The sequence below is a fragment of the Micromys minutus genome, assembly GCF_963924665.1.
Source record: "Micromys minutus genome assembly, chromosome: 7".
Classification (NCBI taxonomy): domain Eukaryota; kingdom Metazoa; phylum Chordata; class Mammalia; order Rodentia; family Muridae; genus Micromys; species Micromys minutus.
This window is the reverse complement of record NC_137976.1, coordinates 4,141,270-4,157,183: the sequence shown is the minus strand read 5'-3', so window position 1 is coordinate 4,157,183 and position 15,914 is coordinate 4,141,270. Positions and strand designations below refer to the sequence as shown.

Here is a 15,914-nt window from a genome sequence, read left to right as displayed (position 1 = left end):
TACAAAATTTAAACCTTAAAAACTGAAGACCAGCATTATGTATAGAAACCGTAACTGGATCCAGTGGTCAATTAGTCCTCTGGAGGCTTAATTACCTGTTACCACTCACGGAGAGGGGAGCCTGCTTAAGTCAAATATAATCCAATTTGTTTTTGCATATGATTAATTTTTCTTATTTCAGGGTATGGGAAGACAGCCTGGACTTGGGCGCTGCTGTTTTCCTCGGGGGGTTTTATGCAAACTCAAGTGCACACTGGCACGAATCAGGCCACAGAATGCAAACAGTCCACACCCTGGGGAAACAGTCGCCGCTCCCCAGGTAAACACCAGCACCTATTAGTCACCCACTCAAAACAGAAATGGCCAGAGAGGGGTAGGAGCGCAGATCTCAGCGCCACAAAGGTAAGCATGCTGTTTTCAAAACCCCACTTTTGATCACCGTCAGCTTACTGTGACGGCTGTCACAAAGCCACCATGGAACTCCCTATGGGAAAATGTCCCTGGATAGGCCATTAAACAGTCTTCAAAACTTCCATAGTCACACATGACAAAATGACCCACTTAGACAACTAAAGTATAGGCGAAATTCCTTTGGCAAGCCAGCCGGCCTCTCCTGAAGGCAGCGGTTCCTATACCGGTTAAGTTTATTGCTCAGCAGGTGAGTGTGGGCCCAGCTATGGGGGTCTTTCTTTCTTCTTGGCCTCCCACCCACCCAGCGACTCATCTGAGCCCCTCATGATGTTCTCTAAACACACGGCTCCGACCCATAATGCAAATTCCATTTGATGAAAGACAGACTTCCAGTCTAACAAGTGGATCACTTAATGGTGCAGGCTCTCATAGGCCTTCGGTAAGTGGACTTTTTCAGACTTTTCTCTGAACCACCCTATTAGTAGCATAGTAGTGAGGACACGTATTTTCAATAACGGTGTATGTTTTCTGAATTTTTTTTCTCTCCAGCTGGGGGGGCAAACCCAGAAGCCCAGACACACAAGCTTAACCCTCCTCTCTTCCCAGCTAACACAGAATTTCTACTGTTTCCAATGCCTTCAGAAACAGTAGCAATGATCCTGTTAACAGTGCTTGCTATTTTCTGTTGCCAGTCTGTCTGCTTTGTTTTGCTTGCTCGGGATCGAACCAAGGGCCTTCGACTTGAGGGGCAAGTGCTCAGTCACTGAGCTAGGACATGACTGGTCCATTCCTGTGTCCTCCTCTATGGGAGAACTCACCGTATCACTTAGATTGATTTTGTTCTGATTGAGCTAGAAATACCTTTTACGGCTAAGCTTATTCAATTCTGCATGACGAAGGAGAGACTTCAGACAGTCCCCTCGCTCTTAAACTCTCACCACTTGCTGACGTTTGTAAAATATGCCTTCGCTCCTCGCAATGAAGAGAAAATACAGCTCTTGAGAGAGGGCTGGAGAGCACACGGGCCTCCAGAGACCGGATTCCTCTTTTCCCTCCAGTACTTTAGTAACTGGTTAAAGGTGAAAGAAACATAGTAACACTGCTTGTCCAGAATAGTCTGGTCTCTAACATGACCACATCTATGTTAAGTGAGCCTGGCTTCTCGGATACATTGTAATAGGGCTTCGAAAAGAGTTCATCACGAAGGCCACACTGTTCTCAAATGGATTAACAACATCCCTCCTTCCCCGCTTTTAAATCCTAGAAAATATCAGCTTGCTTAAAACCATTGAAATCACTAAGGGTTCCCCAAAATTATTGATGTGACCCATTGAATCCCTGTCGCATGTCCTAGGAAGCACCAGATGCTAAAGGTCTTTGATTATCCCATAGTAACCTCTAACTACACAACCTCAATCCTCATTTTGGTGAGGTTCGCTCACTTTTCTGGTTTTAGAAAAACAGTGGGATGCTTTACTGAATCTCGAAATTCAGGCATTGCGAGATTGCGTTCCGGGCCAGTGGTAAGCCAATCCAGTCATGAAACGTGACCATATCCAGTTGGAAGTGTTAGCTTTCAAATAAACGATGTTTTAAATGAATATTATTATACGGCATCATTAATAAAAGAAACTGCTGCTAGTGGGGCTCAAATTCCCAAGTGCATCCGTGAGATACGCACCTCTACCACTCCGACCGACAAACCTCAGGTCGTTGAATCTTGCCACCTGGTTCTTCATGGCCGCAGTGGCATTTCTCAGCTCCGCCGAGTAGTTTTCATCGTTGCCTGCCATGACGGTGACCAGAGTGCCATCCGGAACGTCCCCCAGTGCTACCACCTAGACACCAACCAAGGGACAAATGTAGACGTCAGTGCTGTCACAGGTCCTTGGCTGTCCCATTTGTATGACAATTGTTCTGATGTTAAACTTATGAGCAATGGTGACTCTCTAGCATCCTGACAGAAAGGGCGTGCCGCGAGTTCTGAGACGCATAGACGGTGTGGATTTTCAAATAAGGAAGACACCAAGATTAAAGCCACTTAAGGTCACAGGACACAGCCGAGAACAAGACAAACAGGGACAGGGACTCTAAAAAGCTGCCGTTTCTCATCGGTACAGTTATCACTTTAGACCTCGTATCTCAAAGACAGAATGTCTTGTGTTTGTAGATTTGTGATCTAATCCACTTTTCAAAAAGATTTATTTTAGTATTTTGAATTAGGGTATGTGGGTGGGCACGTTCTTGAGAGCAGGCTATGGAGGCCAGAGGCCTAGAGAACTCTGGGACTGGAGTTGTAGGCAGATGCTAGCCACCTGACATAGGTTTTGGGAATCAGAACCATTCTCTGATCATGTATCATGGGTTCTTAACCACTGGGCCATCTCTCTGGTCTCACCTTTCATTGCCTGGCCCTCCCTTGGTTCACCTAAAGGAACCTGGATGAAAGTATTTAAATTTAGATCTGCTTGCGCTGACTTTGCTACTGTTTTTAGTTTGTTTGTTTGCTTTTTGAGGCAGGGACTCATGTAGCCCAGGCTGGCCCCATGCTCATCATATAACAGAGAGTGACCTTGAACCCCTGATCTTCCTGTCCCTGCCCTGCTAGTGCTGGGGTTACAGGTGTGTGTACCACCCTGTGAGCAGCTTCCAATGATGAACTGAAAACAGTAAAACCGTCCGTTCGCAGCTGATCTCTGGTACCTCTTCCTGCCCCTGTTGGACTCTCGGTGAAATCTTGCCCCCAAGGAGAAAAACCAGAAATGTGCCACTTATTTATTATTAATTACAAAAGGGATGACCCCAGTAACAACGGGGGCTCCAATTTAATCATTCTCCTCAAATCAAAGATGGAACCAGATGGCAATTTTCGAATCTGAATCAACTGTGTTCTGAGGGATTCCTTTATTTCCATTGGGGGGGGGGGCGCTATTATATTCTGAAGAGAACTCGTAGATAAGCATATTTTATATCCAGAAAACTGAAAAGTAGTAATTTCAGATTAAAACACTCTGAAGCACACGCCTTGAAAATATTTCACAAAACATCATCTAACGATTGGCTGCTATTTGATTCTCTTTTTTTTTGTTGTTTTAGGGCCATGGTTTCAAGATACAACCTAGAATAGGCTGGAGCTCAGAGTCCTCTTGTTTAGCCTTCGAGGCCAGGGTTTACAGGTGTGCGCCACCAAGCCTGGCATCCTTGGATGTCAGCTAAGTTTTTCAGTTTTGACTTGATTTTTTTTTTTTAAATGTATTTGCCCTGTTCCATTTTCAATGCCCCTGAGAGTTCAGTTTGTTCCAATCCTTCCAGACACACATTGTCAGTCTGCAGCAAAACGTCTGTTATTTAATCTCAGTTGTGTGGTAGGTTTTCTCGGGTTGGTACCGGTGAGCATCTCTCCATCTGCATTTTTTTGTACAATGGCTGCTGCACAGTCTAACGGAAGGATATTTCTCCTTCTGTGTGTATGAAATGACTAACTCTGCCACCGATTTGCTAATCTGGTATCAGTGTCCAACCGTCTTGCCATCCTTACTGATTGCTTAGTCATGTCCCCCTTCATTGTCCGCTGTCCTGCAGATGGTTATCTGGGTGATTTTATCCCTCGTAACCTGCTCCATCTCCTGAGTTCTAAAGAACACATGCCAGGAAGTTGCCCCAGCTACCCTGTGAAACGGACACACGGGGCGCCAGGAACATCAGCGGGACGCTCTGCTCTCTGGTACTGGGTACGTGTCTTGCTATCTCTTTAATTTTTATCTGCTTTCACCCACTTGCTTTGTGAAACAGGGACCCAGCCCCATGCCTCTGCTTTTAACCCTTTCATGTCAACTCTTGGACATGATCTCCACAAAGGAGATTTTAAAACGCTAATTCTCCAAGCAATCTGTAATTAGATGTTTCTACCCCACCACAAGTGTCTGATGGCCTTTAATTAGGAGGGGTAATATGACAACTCTTTTGTTTCAAAGAACATCATTGCAATAGATCTCCCTGCTCGGTTAATTGATCATTACTATCTCTTTTTTCTACTCCTACAAAATGTTACTCCTGTAAAGTCTGTTTTTAGTCCCATTTCTTTCTTCAGTGTTCTTATGTTTATTCCCCCATTTCTTTCTTTGGTGCACAGTTCTCTCACAGTGGTGAAATGTCCTCTGTGGAAATGCTTTGCTCCCTTGCTCTCATCTCCCTGTGGAGACCTAGTCTTTTCCAGTTCATCTCAACACCCACTGAGCATCCAGGGTACTGAATATACAGCCGGGTTTCCAAAGTGAATATCTGACTGTTGGGGCCCACATCTCCTAAGAGGCTAAAATGAATACATCCTGTTTTATAGTGCTCAGAGGCATGCTGAGTTATGGAGCTCCAGCTGCTTTAGTGCCTCAGTTTACCACTGTTGCTCCAGTGATTCCTTCAACACGGAGATAGCAAACCCAGGAGGCTCTCTCATCTATAGTGTGGGAGGACCATGGTAGCTAAGAAAAGCTTGTTGATGTTGGAATTCAAACGTCTTCGGAGTTTAAATTGCATCACCCCCATTTCTAAAGGAAGTGGGAGGGGGCGCCAGGAGCCCAGTTCCCACTTCTCTGGCTTTTTAAAATTTATCTCTAAAGAGTTTTAATGGAGAAAGGAAGGAGGCAAAATTAAATCCAGGGACATTTAACCCTGCACTTAATCCAGTGACAAGCACACTTAGGCTAGGTTATTAGTGTTGTTGTCTTATTTAAAGCTAAGATGCCTTCCAATTTGATATAGATTTTGTCGTTGAGAGATGGTATAAAAAGAATTTAAAAAAATCAAGCTTCAAACAGAAATACAAAGCAGCATCTGCAGCAAGAAGCCATAAACAATAGGTAAGAAAAGAGAAACATTTACGTTTAGCACAGACCAAACAGACAAGAAGGGACTTGCTGGCCAAAGATAGCTCTTATTTTGTTGAACTTCTCTGTTCTTCAAGTATCAGGAAGTTGGGCAAAATATCAGCTGTGCTTTCTACTCCGAGGACTTCCCAGCACTGCTCTTAGCTAGCCTGTTCTTAGTTTGAAACTGTCATTTTCCAACAGTTTTAGAGATTGAAATTAAAGTTACAATTTATTTACTGCAAATTTCTTAATCTTCCAGATTTTCAAGGAGGCTGAGGAGTGGAACGTATAATTTATCTGAGATGACATTAAATGAATAGCTAGGGACCACGGTCTTCCTGCTAGAATTATCTTTATTTATTTATTTTTATGAAAGGCATATGAACTTCCCTGATGAAGGTATGTTTCTATTTTTGTGCTCTGGTGTACCAGGGGCTAAACAATCTATACAGTATTACAGAGTCTACTGCAAGTCACCTAAACAACTTTGTAGGCGGCATCTGCAAATACTGCACAGGATGGAGCAGACTTCCCAGTTTCTCAGCAGCGAAATCAGGCGTCTCTCCTATGCTAAGGTAAAGGGTCTGGTCTGCAGGTGGAAAGAGGGGTAGATGATTGGAGGGACCAATTAACATAATTTTAATCTACCTTCAAGGGAATTCATGACTTTAAATCTCTTGATAATTCTGAAGATTTAAGTGGAGGACTTAACAAAATTCCAGAAGATTCCGGAAGATGCTCTTCCATGAGTGATCACTGCTTCACATAATCTGATTTTATTTCAGGGGATAGGATAATTCCTGCAGGATTAACCCTTGGGTCTTATATATATATATATATATATATATATATATATATATATATATATATATATATATATACATACATACATATATAGGTAGAAACTGTTTCAGTATGTTTGGTAGGAGGTGGCACACAGAGAAGCCAGGGACCTAGAGCAAATACAGCAAAGATGCTAGTCTATTTTGGAGTACAGCATCGTCCTCTTAAACCCAGCCTTTAAATCTCCTTTCCCTGGGCAAATTCTATCTACTGACTGAGGTCAGTAGGGTGCTGGGCTCCTTGAAGCCGCCTTCCCTCTGTGGGACTGCATACATACGAGGTGACAGATATTAATCCAGAGGTCTGAGTTTGCAACTTCCCTGTCCACCGTGACCTTTGTCATAGCTACTGGGCTGTCACTCAGGAACACACACACTGAGGTTCTTTTAGAAGCGGGTTTTTCCAAAATCATTTATAAAAGGGAATGTCTACGGCAGGCAGTGGTTATTTTTGTTAAAAGGAATTTTTCGTGGCTTGTAAAAGCACTATGTAGGGCCTTTCATTCTTTTATAAAGAAAATAAACATTGCCATGTGGTGGCTCAAGCCTGTACCACTTCAACTCCTGAAGGCCATTTTGAAAAGTAACCATTTAGTGTCTCCATAAACTGAGACTCCACGGCAGAACCAGCAGCAGCAGCAGCAACAACAACAACAAGAACAGCAGCAGCAGCAGCAACAGCTCAGAAAAAAAACAAACCCAATTTCTTCCCCCAAGGAAGCCGCAAGCCCCTTTAGCTTCGATGCACAGGGAAACCTACCTTAAATGTCCCTTTGGTTGACTACAACCAGCCCGACCTCTTCAGTTCTCTGACAGTGACCTCAGGGCTGAGCCCAGTCAGGTCCCTCTCAGGGTAAACGGAAGACCACACCAGCTAAATTTGTTTTTCTGAAGGAATTGGGATGGATTTTCAAATAACTCAAAGGGAAGGACGAACCAGGAGCCCGTCTTCCCTCCTGACTCAACCCCACCAATACCCCTTCAAAAAGTTGCTCATGGAACGGCGGCAAGGGTGCGGATTCCATAGACAGAAGCAAATTCTACTTCTATGATTTTTAAAAGGTGGAAGGCGGCTTTTTAGCATTAAAAAAGGGAACCCGGGTAGCACTTTTTTTTTTAAAAAGTGAGCATTATTCGTTGTAATTAAATCAAGTTCCAGCTGAGGCCTGGAACTAAGAAAAGCTTAAATTAAATCAATCTCCTTCCTAAATGAGACAATTATTCAGCTGAATTGAAAAAAGAGAGCAGCTTCACCCCCCCCCACCGCCTTCATTGGCCTTTTAAAAGAACACAACTTGACAAAGTCAATTTGCTTTCAGCAGTACCTTTAAAAAACCCACCAGCGAAGAAGAGCAAAGAAGAGAGTCTAAACTCCAGCTCCCTGACTGAGTAGCAGGGTTTTTTAAAAACCGCCCGAGGTTGTTTATATATCGCTTCTGAAGGCCAAGTTTGTTCGGCAACTCAAAGCCAGGGCAAGATCAGGGTGAAAAGGGACCAGATTGACGCGAGCTGCCCACCTGAAGTTGCCAGGTCTACGTGGCCCCCTCCGCCACCAGAAAAGCTGTCCGACTGGACCCTTCCAGGTGTCGAAAGACACCTCGTCACCTTTCTAGCCCGAGGCTTAATTTAGGTGAGCCTGCCTTAATAGTCTAGAAAAAGCAACAGGATTCACTACTTGCGGCTTCTGGCAGGAGCAGGCTACAGGCTCGAAAAACTCCTCCGTACTTTGGCAAACTTAACTATGCCTGCCGCGGACTTTGGACACGCTGAATCCGAATCCTATAGGGCGGTTAAAAAAAGTGGCGGGGGTGGGGGTGTGGAATCCCTGGCGGTTTCCCTTGGTTTATTCTTACTGACCGGAAGGTATTAAAGCATCTCTTATTTTATTTCCTGATGCCTTCATTTGAGAGACACTAAACGGCCTCGGTGTCCGACATCCAGAGGTCCGGAGAGCCTAACTTAGGAAGATGGAACTGGCCCGCTCCAAGGTTCTAACTTTTTCTAATTCTTAGCAAAGATAAGGAAGGTCCTTGATAGATGTTCTGGGATTATCCTTTCTTTTATTTTCTTTTTTTTAAAACTCACTCTTAGATACCTCTGAGGTTGGATAAGGTGGGTCCCTCCCAAGGGTCGCCACGGCAACGCAGCATTTCCCCCCCCCCCCGCCCACATCCCAAACTCAGTGAGATGGACCAGAGGCTTCTACAGGCAGCACCTTCTCTAGAAGCGGCCTTCGCCTCTGCCCCCTGGCTCACTCTGGCCATCGGCTGGCCCCCACCTGCTCCTCCCGCCACCCTTTCCGGGCAGGAGTACCTTGAAAGCGATGGGCAGGGTCTTGTTGCAGCGCCAGTGAGTGGGCAGCACGGAGCAGAGGAAGTTGGGGCTGTCGGTGCGCACTAGCTCGCCGGGGTGGTCAGCTAATACCTCCACCATGCTGCGGTCGCCGCTTCTCAGCTTGCTGGCCAGGGCGGCGCCGCCATCCGGGGCGCCCAGCGGCAGCGCCTCGCTCATCTTGCCGGGGCTCAGCGCGGTGGAAGGCGGCGTGAAGCGGCGGCTCGTGCTGGCATCTACAGGGATACGCATCACAACAAGCCGATTGAGTAAGGACCCAGGAAACAGCTCCTACTAGCCGGCGACAGGGGCTCGGATCTTCTGCAAGCTGCTCCCCGGAGACCAACATACAAGTCCAGTAGCCTTTATTACTACCCGAGGGTTGTAGGGGTAGAAGGAGACTAAATTACCACCAGTCCCGGACTGAGATCTAGTTACGCCTCACACCCAAGCAGGGTTAGCAACCGGCCGCCGGCCGCTTAGTGCATTAAAAAGTGGGCAACCCAGAATTCAAAGTCAAATGCCCAAAGGAGCCTCGCTTTGAGAGTTGAAGTTGAGTCTTTGGCTATTACAAACGGTCCCGGAGGCAAAATTCCCGTACACGTCCTAAAATATTTATGCGCAGAACAACAACAAAAGACTAGCAAAAACTAGATTTGGAAGTTCCAGCAGTTAATTGCCTGTCAGTTTGATTTTTTTTTTCTTTCTTGCGGGTCAGTTTTGTTTAAAGTCTCAACAAAATACAAAACTTAGTAGTGTCTTCCATACAGCGCGCCCCTCTTACCATGAAAAACTCACTTCGTTTCTCAAAAGCAAGAGCCGCAACTTTAAAAGATTGTGCTACTAATGTATGTGCTCGTATATATAAATATATACATATGATCTACTTCATAAAATATTTACAATACAATCTGTAGAGAATTTAAACACAACAGAAATCCATTAATGTTTGCTGCAGTTTTTTTTTTAAGTAGCCTTGAAAATCAGCTTCAGTAGTTGGGAGGCAGGATAGAAACACTTGTCATTTTCCTCTCAATAAATTCTGGCCAAATAAATGGTCAGAGCTTTACAAAGATCTCTAGCTAATCTCTTTAAAAAGAAAAAAATCAAACTCGATGACATCCAGGGTAGAGCTTCCCACAGCTGAGGACTCTGGTTTGGGAACGCTGGTTAAGTTTGTGGCTGATCCTGTGGTTTGGTTTGGTGGGAGTTGAGCCGCAGTTGGGTCATAGAGACAGGCAGACGCGCACTCTTCGGAAGTCGGCCACTGTCTACATTGGTTGAGTGAGTCAGCCCAGACTCTGGCAGCAAGATGATCTTTCTCCAACGTCGCCCGGCGTTGGCTGCTTTTCTGCTGGGGCGCACAAATGCCCAGGAGCGAGCACCGTGTAACCGCAGCAGGTGGAGCGGGCCTGGGAGGAGGCGCCGCCGTAGACCAGTAGGCTCGAGTTACACACGCTCGCTCCCACGCACCCTGCCACGCACACGCAACTTCACCGCTCGCCTGGAACCCCGGAACACTTTCTCCCGCAGTTGTCAAAAGAAACAATCGGAGAAAAGTTCACAGCCGGGAGAGAAGTTGAAACATCCAATGTCTAGAAGCCGGTTCATTCAAAAGTAAGAAAGAAACAATATAAAAAAGGAAAGGAAAACAAGGAGGTCCAACGTAGATCTAAGAAGAGCCGCAAAGGATGACTTTCTTGCGTCTCCGGGAGCTCAGGATGGAAGTGCCAGCCGCGGGGCCGGGCAGCGTGGTGCCCTGGCTGGGTCCGGCCGCGGGGCGCCCGTCCTGCCCGCGCCCGCTGGCTCTATGAATGAGAGTGCCTGGAAATGAACGCGCTTTTACTGTAAGCCCGGCCCGAGGAATTCCATTCCCTCAGCTCGTTTGCATAGGGGAGACGGACGGCCAATCACAGGCCTTTCCGGTATCAGCCTGGGCGCGGCCGCCCGCCGCGCTCCTGGAATTAGTGTACGCAGCCGGGGCAGGGACTCGGTGGCAGCCCCTATCGCCCCCAGCCCCGGCACCCACGCCGACCCCGCACACACACGCACACTCTGCCACGTTTTCCCGAAGCCAGGCCCAGGTTCAGACCCCACGCCAGGCAGCCACGCGCGGGGTGGCACTGCTGTACTCGCCCTGGGTGGGTTTGCGGGGCGCAGCGGCGCCACCGGCGGCCACGGTCCCGAAGACCCCGAAACAAGAATCAAGAGCCCGGTCGGGCTTGGGGACCAGGAGCTGCGTTCTGAGAAGCCCGGGCCCATGAGATCAGCGGGAGGGAGACGCCCTGTGCGCCCTGGACACATAGCTGCCACCACGAGACTCCGGGGACCCGGGCTGGCATCCCGGAATGGTCCCCAGGCAGCCTTGCACCGCAGTCCATGGGCCAAGGCTCCGGGTCCTGGGAGGAGGACAGGGTGGGATTCGGCCGCAAGAGGGCCGGAGGGCTGATGGCCGGGTAGGGGAGGCTCTGAGCGCAACCCTGGGCCTGACTGGTAGCTGAGGCGAAGTGGCACCGAGCCATTTCAATACGGCCAGCCGCTGCTCCGCCGCAGAAGTTTCGGGTTTTAAGCATCTTCTCCTTGGTAGAGTTGCTTTATTTAGTGTCTTTTCTCTGCGGCTTGGCTGCGGCTTGATTACGCAGCGCGCTGCGTTCTGAGTGTGCGCAGTGGCTGGAGAGGAGAGTTTTCTAACCAAGGCCTCCAAGCACCCTAGACTACAAAAAAGTCGAAAGCATCCGGGGGGCCCAGGCCACCCCGAACTCCCGAGGTCGAATCCACGCTCCAGCTCTGGGGGAAGGCCGGAGCTTTCCTTCGGGCGCTGAACCCACCCTGCTCGCTCACTGTGGGGGGCCCCTCCCCCCACCTTGTCTGTCCCCGCGGCGCCGAGGGCATTTTCGCTAAGCTTTGAGGGTCCCGTTCCTGCTGGGCGCGCGGCCAGTTACTGCCCTCAGCCGGAGCAGCTGGCTTTCCGTGGGTCCCTTACTTTTCCTGGGCCTTGCTTCCTCCGGGACTCCTCACCACCCACTCCATGGAGCCCGCAACTGTCCACACATAACCGAACCCCTTCACTTCCATCTGTGCTCGGGTCCCTGGCTGGTCCCCGCGCGTGTCTTCCCTCCACACGCATCTGCGCAGCCAGGGTTCAGTGGCGGAGGAAAAAGCTGTGGAGGTCCCAGCACCGAGGCCTGGTCGGGAGTTTGGGGCCGCTTCTCTTGCCCCAGGCGAGTAGAAGCTGGCAGCGTGGAGCACCGGGCAGGCCTTTCACGGTCATGTCGGGGCTCGGGGTGGACGCCAGGGGGCAGCAGCGGCCCTCGTTAGGCTCCCTGGGAAGCCGAGCTGAGGACTGGGCACGCCTGGACGGCGCAGGGATCTCTCACCTGGATTCTTTAGGGTCTATCTTGTGAGTTTGGGGACAAACATTGAGAATCGGCCACCTAAGCTCCCCCGTCCCTCAAAGGTGGTGTTCGGACCAGCCTGCAAAGGAATCCCCCTCACCCCCACCCCCCGCCGTTGGCTTGTCTCTGCTGTCGCGATCCCACGGAAATTAGAGTCTCATTTCTTCTCAAAGCTTCTTTGCCTGGGCCCCGCCTTAATCTAGTTCAGAACCTTTAGTTTTTCGGGTATCCAGCGAGCGCCAGCGAAGGCTCAAGTTCTCCAGCCTTCTGTATTTTCCCGAGTGGGCCCGACTTTTCCCCTTCAGCACTAAGATCGTGGCAGCAAGAAAAAAAACTCAGTGTTACCCTGGAGTTTGGAGGGATCCGGAGCTATGGGAAGAGAAAATTTCCTTGCTTTTCTTTTAAAATAAATCTCAAAGAAGTCCCGTTTCAGGTGTCAACTCCCTAAATGTCACCCCCCACCCCTTGCTTGAGTGATGTCAGACAGAGCAGGCACCATCCTTAAGCCCGCGCTTCCCTGCAGGGGCCACAGCTTCCTAGTGCCCTTGAGCATCCAAGTTCTGGTGGGCCGGCTCTACTGGAGAGTTAGTTCATGGCCATTGGAAGCTAGACTCCCCTCAAATGCACTCTCTAAGAAGCAGACTTCAGATTTAGTGCTCCCGGGGCCACAGCCAAGCGCGTCCTCAGGGACTCAGGATCAGAACAGTGTGGCTAAGCTTTAAGGGTCCCGTTCCTGCTTGGCCTTGATTCCAGGAAAAAGGGTATCTTTCCAGCCCTTCACATGGTTAAAGGAAGCTCCTTGGAGTCAGGCCTCTGCTTAAACCCTCAACCCCCTCATGGGGTTTAGGGTTGTCTGCCTGGCCCAAGCCTAGGAAAGGCAGTTACAGGAACACCTCACTGATTTTAGCTTTTAAGGTCCGCACCTTGAGCACTGCTAAGCTGAGTTACTGACTAAAAGTCGCAAAAATAAACCGGGCCTCAGGCATCCCTGGACATGTGCTCGTTACGGGAAAAGCAGAAACAAACAGAAATCATTGCTCCTCTTTACTGCTGAATAGCAAACAGCAAGCGCGCGGCGGCTGGGACTCAAGGCGCGTCGTGCATACGTAGTCCTCAGGGCTTTGGACAGAGTTCACGCAAGTCCCCTGGCAGGAGAGGGATGTGAGGAATTCCTTCCCACCCAGAGCGCGCACTTCAACACCAGCGCATACACCAAGAGCTTAAGGAAAGGTTTACAACTTTCACTTCCAGGCTTCCCCCAGAGTGACACTAAAATTTACATGATTAAAAGGAAAGAAAAAAAAGCTGTAACGGAAAGATTTGTTTAAGCTGCTACTGTGCGACAGTCTAGCAAGTTTGTTGCTGCGGGAGTTTAAAAGTGAGCGGACAGGATTTGGACTTTCTAGCACGGATGTAAAAAGTAGCATTCGGTTCAGTGGGAGGCAGGCAACCCTTTCAAAGGAGGGCAGAGCACCTTAAAGTGACTGGGTAACTGTAAGTTGTCTTACACTTACAGACCAAAGGTTTTGTGTGTATGTTCTATGAAATCATCTCCAAAATAAAATGCACATAATGATGGTTCTGGTAAATCAGACTTACCCCTCCAACGTAATACTCTCCTGTCCGAGTCAGATTCTAGGCGTATAGTAGTTTTATAGTTATTATTTCTTCTCCTCTTTTCCCTTCCCCATTTCTTTACCCCTCCTCCTTCCCCTTCTTCTGCTTCTTCTTCTCCTTCCTCCTCCTCTTCATTATCACCACCATCATCATCATATCCTATTTGCAGTTCTAGCCCAGCTCCCTGCAGTTGGGACTTACACAGGCATGGAGCCAGTCCAGTGAGTGGTGGTCACTGTGTAAGCGACCGGCTGTCCACACCTTCTGGCTTTTGACACTTTTCTCTTTTCTGGAGAACCTGCACGATTATTCCACTTGTCACATTTGTTTACTACGAGGACCAAACTCCTGAATTCTTGAACCACCCCCTAAAATTTCTATGCCGTGCCGTGGGAACGCTCAACTCCAACTTCATAACCCCCCTGCACATCTTATAAGGAGCAAACTGAAAATATTTCTCCCTCCCCTCCACACAATTCAGGGTGCTTAGTAAACATTTTACCCTCATAAAATTTTGCGTCGCCGTTGCTCTAACAAGTGTAATAAACTCCATCAGGGCTGATGGAAGCCAAGCCATATTTTTTTCAGAGAGTCATATAGTCATTTAATAACAGCAGGACGTGTGAATGGTGAACGCCATAGAACTGAAGGTATCATTTAAGACTTTCATTGGGATATTTTATGTGGTATGACAGCTACAATATGATTGCTCCTTTTAAGTACATTTGAATCAGCAAAAAAACTTTAATTATGTGGCAAAATGATATCATAAAGTGTGTATAGAAATGCAGAAACAGAAAATCGTACATATAAATATATATATGAATATATATTTCATAAAAATATAAATTGGAACCTAACATACCATGAGCCTCTCTAGGATCCACTTTATGTGTTCACTCTAAAATAATAGAAAATAAAAAAATAAAAAATAACCCCATGAATAAGCTGAGAGCTAAAATCGCCATTCTAATTACAATGCTCACTGGCTATAAAAATCAGATTTCCTACTGAATTCTTTTGTTTCTCCCATTTCATCGCTTGCCATAGTTTTGAGTATTGGGAGTTTTATATCATGGTCCAAATGAATCTATCCTCACTGGCACAAAAATAAAATAGTAAATCACCAAATACATGAACTGTGATCTGTCTAGCATGTGGTTTTATGTGATTTCTGTCAGCCCCGGGTTCAGAATGCTGAATCTCTGTGTCTCTGTCGCTCTGAGATGCATGCATGAACACACACATGTGGATTATTCACTAAAGCTCTGGAGATGACTCAGAACTCCAGGTGAGATTAAAACCAAATCCCAGCTTAGTACAAAATGGTTTTAAAATCAGTGACTTGGCAGAGGCTAAGCATAAGGAGAAAAAAAAATCTGAGTGTCACTCAAAGCAATTTATTTCCTTAAAGCCAGTGTTTATCCAAATAAACAATTGAAATACATTTTCCATTTGCTTCCCTCTAGTGATAGGACATTTCAGAAATGCTTCCCTCTTAGACCCCCCCCCCCCCAGCTAGGAGTGCAGTTTGTCTACAGTGACATCGATCATTCTTTAAACGACACAGCCTGAGATACACAGTTGGGAATCACCATCACGTGCTAAAATCCCGGGATGAAGCATTTCCTGCATTATGCTGCTTCCAAGGCCCAGGAAGACCCACGGGGAAACTGCTTTCCCTCGGGTATTTACAGATAGTGTGAGTTAGAAATCACCCCCAGCCTTGCACACTGACACTGGTCAGCACCCAGTGACAGCAAGGGCATATGGCCAGTCTCAAAGCCTTGGGATCTGGGCAGCCACATTCCATAGCAGGGAGGAGGAGGAGGGAGAGGAGGAAGAGGAAGAGGAAAAAGAAGAGGAGGAGGAAGAGGAATAAGATTAGGAAAAACAGGAAGAGAAGGAAGAGGAAGAAGAAGAGAAGGAAGAGGAGAAGGAAGAGGAGGAAGAGGAGGAAGAGGAGGAAGAAGAGGAGGAAGAGGAGAAGGAAGAGGAGGAAGAGGAGGAAGAGGAGGAAGAAGAGGAGGAAGAGGAGAAGGAAGAGGAGGAAGAGGAGGAAGAGGAGGAAGAGGAGGAGGAAGAGGAGGAAGAGGAGAAGGAAGAGGAGGAAGAGGAGGAAGAGGAGGAAGAGGAGGAAGAAGAGGAGGAAGAGGAGAAGGAAGAGGAGGAAGAGGAGGAAGAGGAGGAAGAGGAGGAAGAGGAGGAAGAGGAGGAAGAGGAGGAAGAGGAAGAGGAAAAAGAAGAGGAGGAGGAAGAGGAATAAGATTAGGAAAAAGAGGAAGAGGAGGGAGAGGAAGAGGAAAAACAGGAAGAGAAGGAAGAGGAAGAAGAAGAGGAGGAAGAGGAGAAGGAAGAGGAGGAAGAGGAGGAAGAGGAGGAAGAGGAGGAAGAGGAAGAAGAAGAAGGGAGCTAATTCAGCTTTCCAGACACTGTTTAAACAGGCAGGAGGA

At 47.7% G+C, this 15,914-nt stretch overlaps 1 protein-coding gene across 2 annotated transcripts in view; it reads right to left on the bottom strand.

Moving 5' to 3' along the window:
- Nucleotides 1-9,097, bottom strand: part of RUNX1 (RUNX family transcription factor 1) — an 84,119-nt gene extending 75,022 nt beyond the window's left edge. For both annotated transcript variants that reach the window (XM_080918779.1, XM_080918780.1), the window contains exons 1-2: nt 8,432-9,097; nt 2,093-2,249 (exon numbers count right to left, since the gene is read on the bottom strand). In XM_080918779.1, coding sequence (XP_080774905.1) covers nt 2,093-2,249; nt 8,432-8,701 — 427 coding nt within the window. In that variant the 5' untranslated portion in view covers nt 8,702-9,097. The remainder of the gene's footprint in view (nt 1-2,092; nt 2,250-8,431) is intronic.
- Between the last annotated feature and the right edge of the window lie 6,817 nt (nt 9,098-15,914).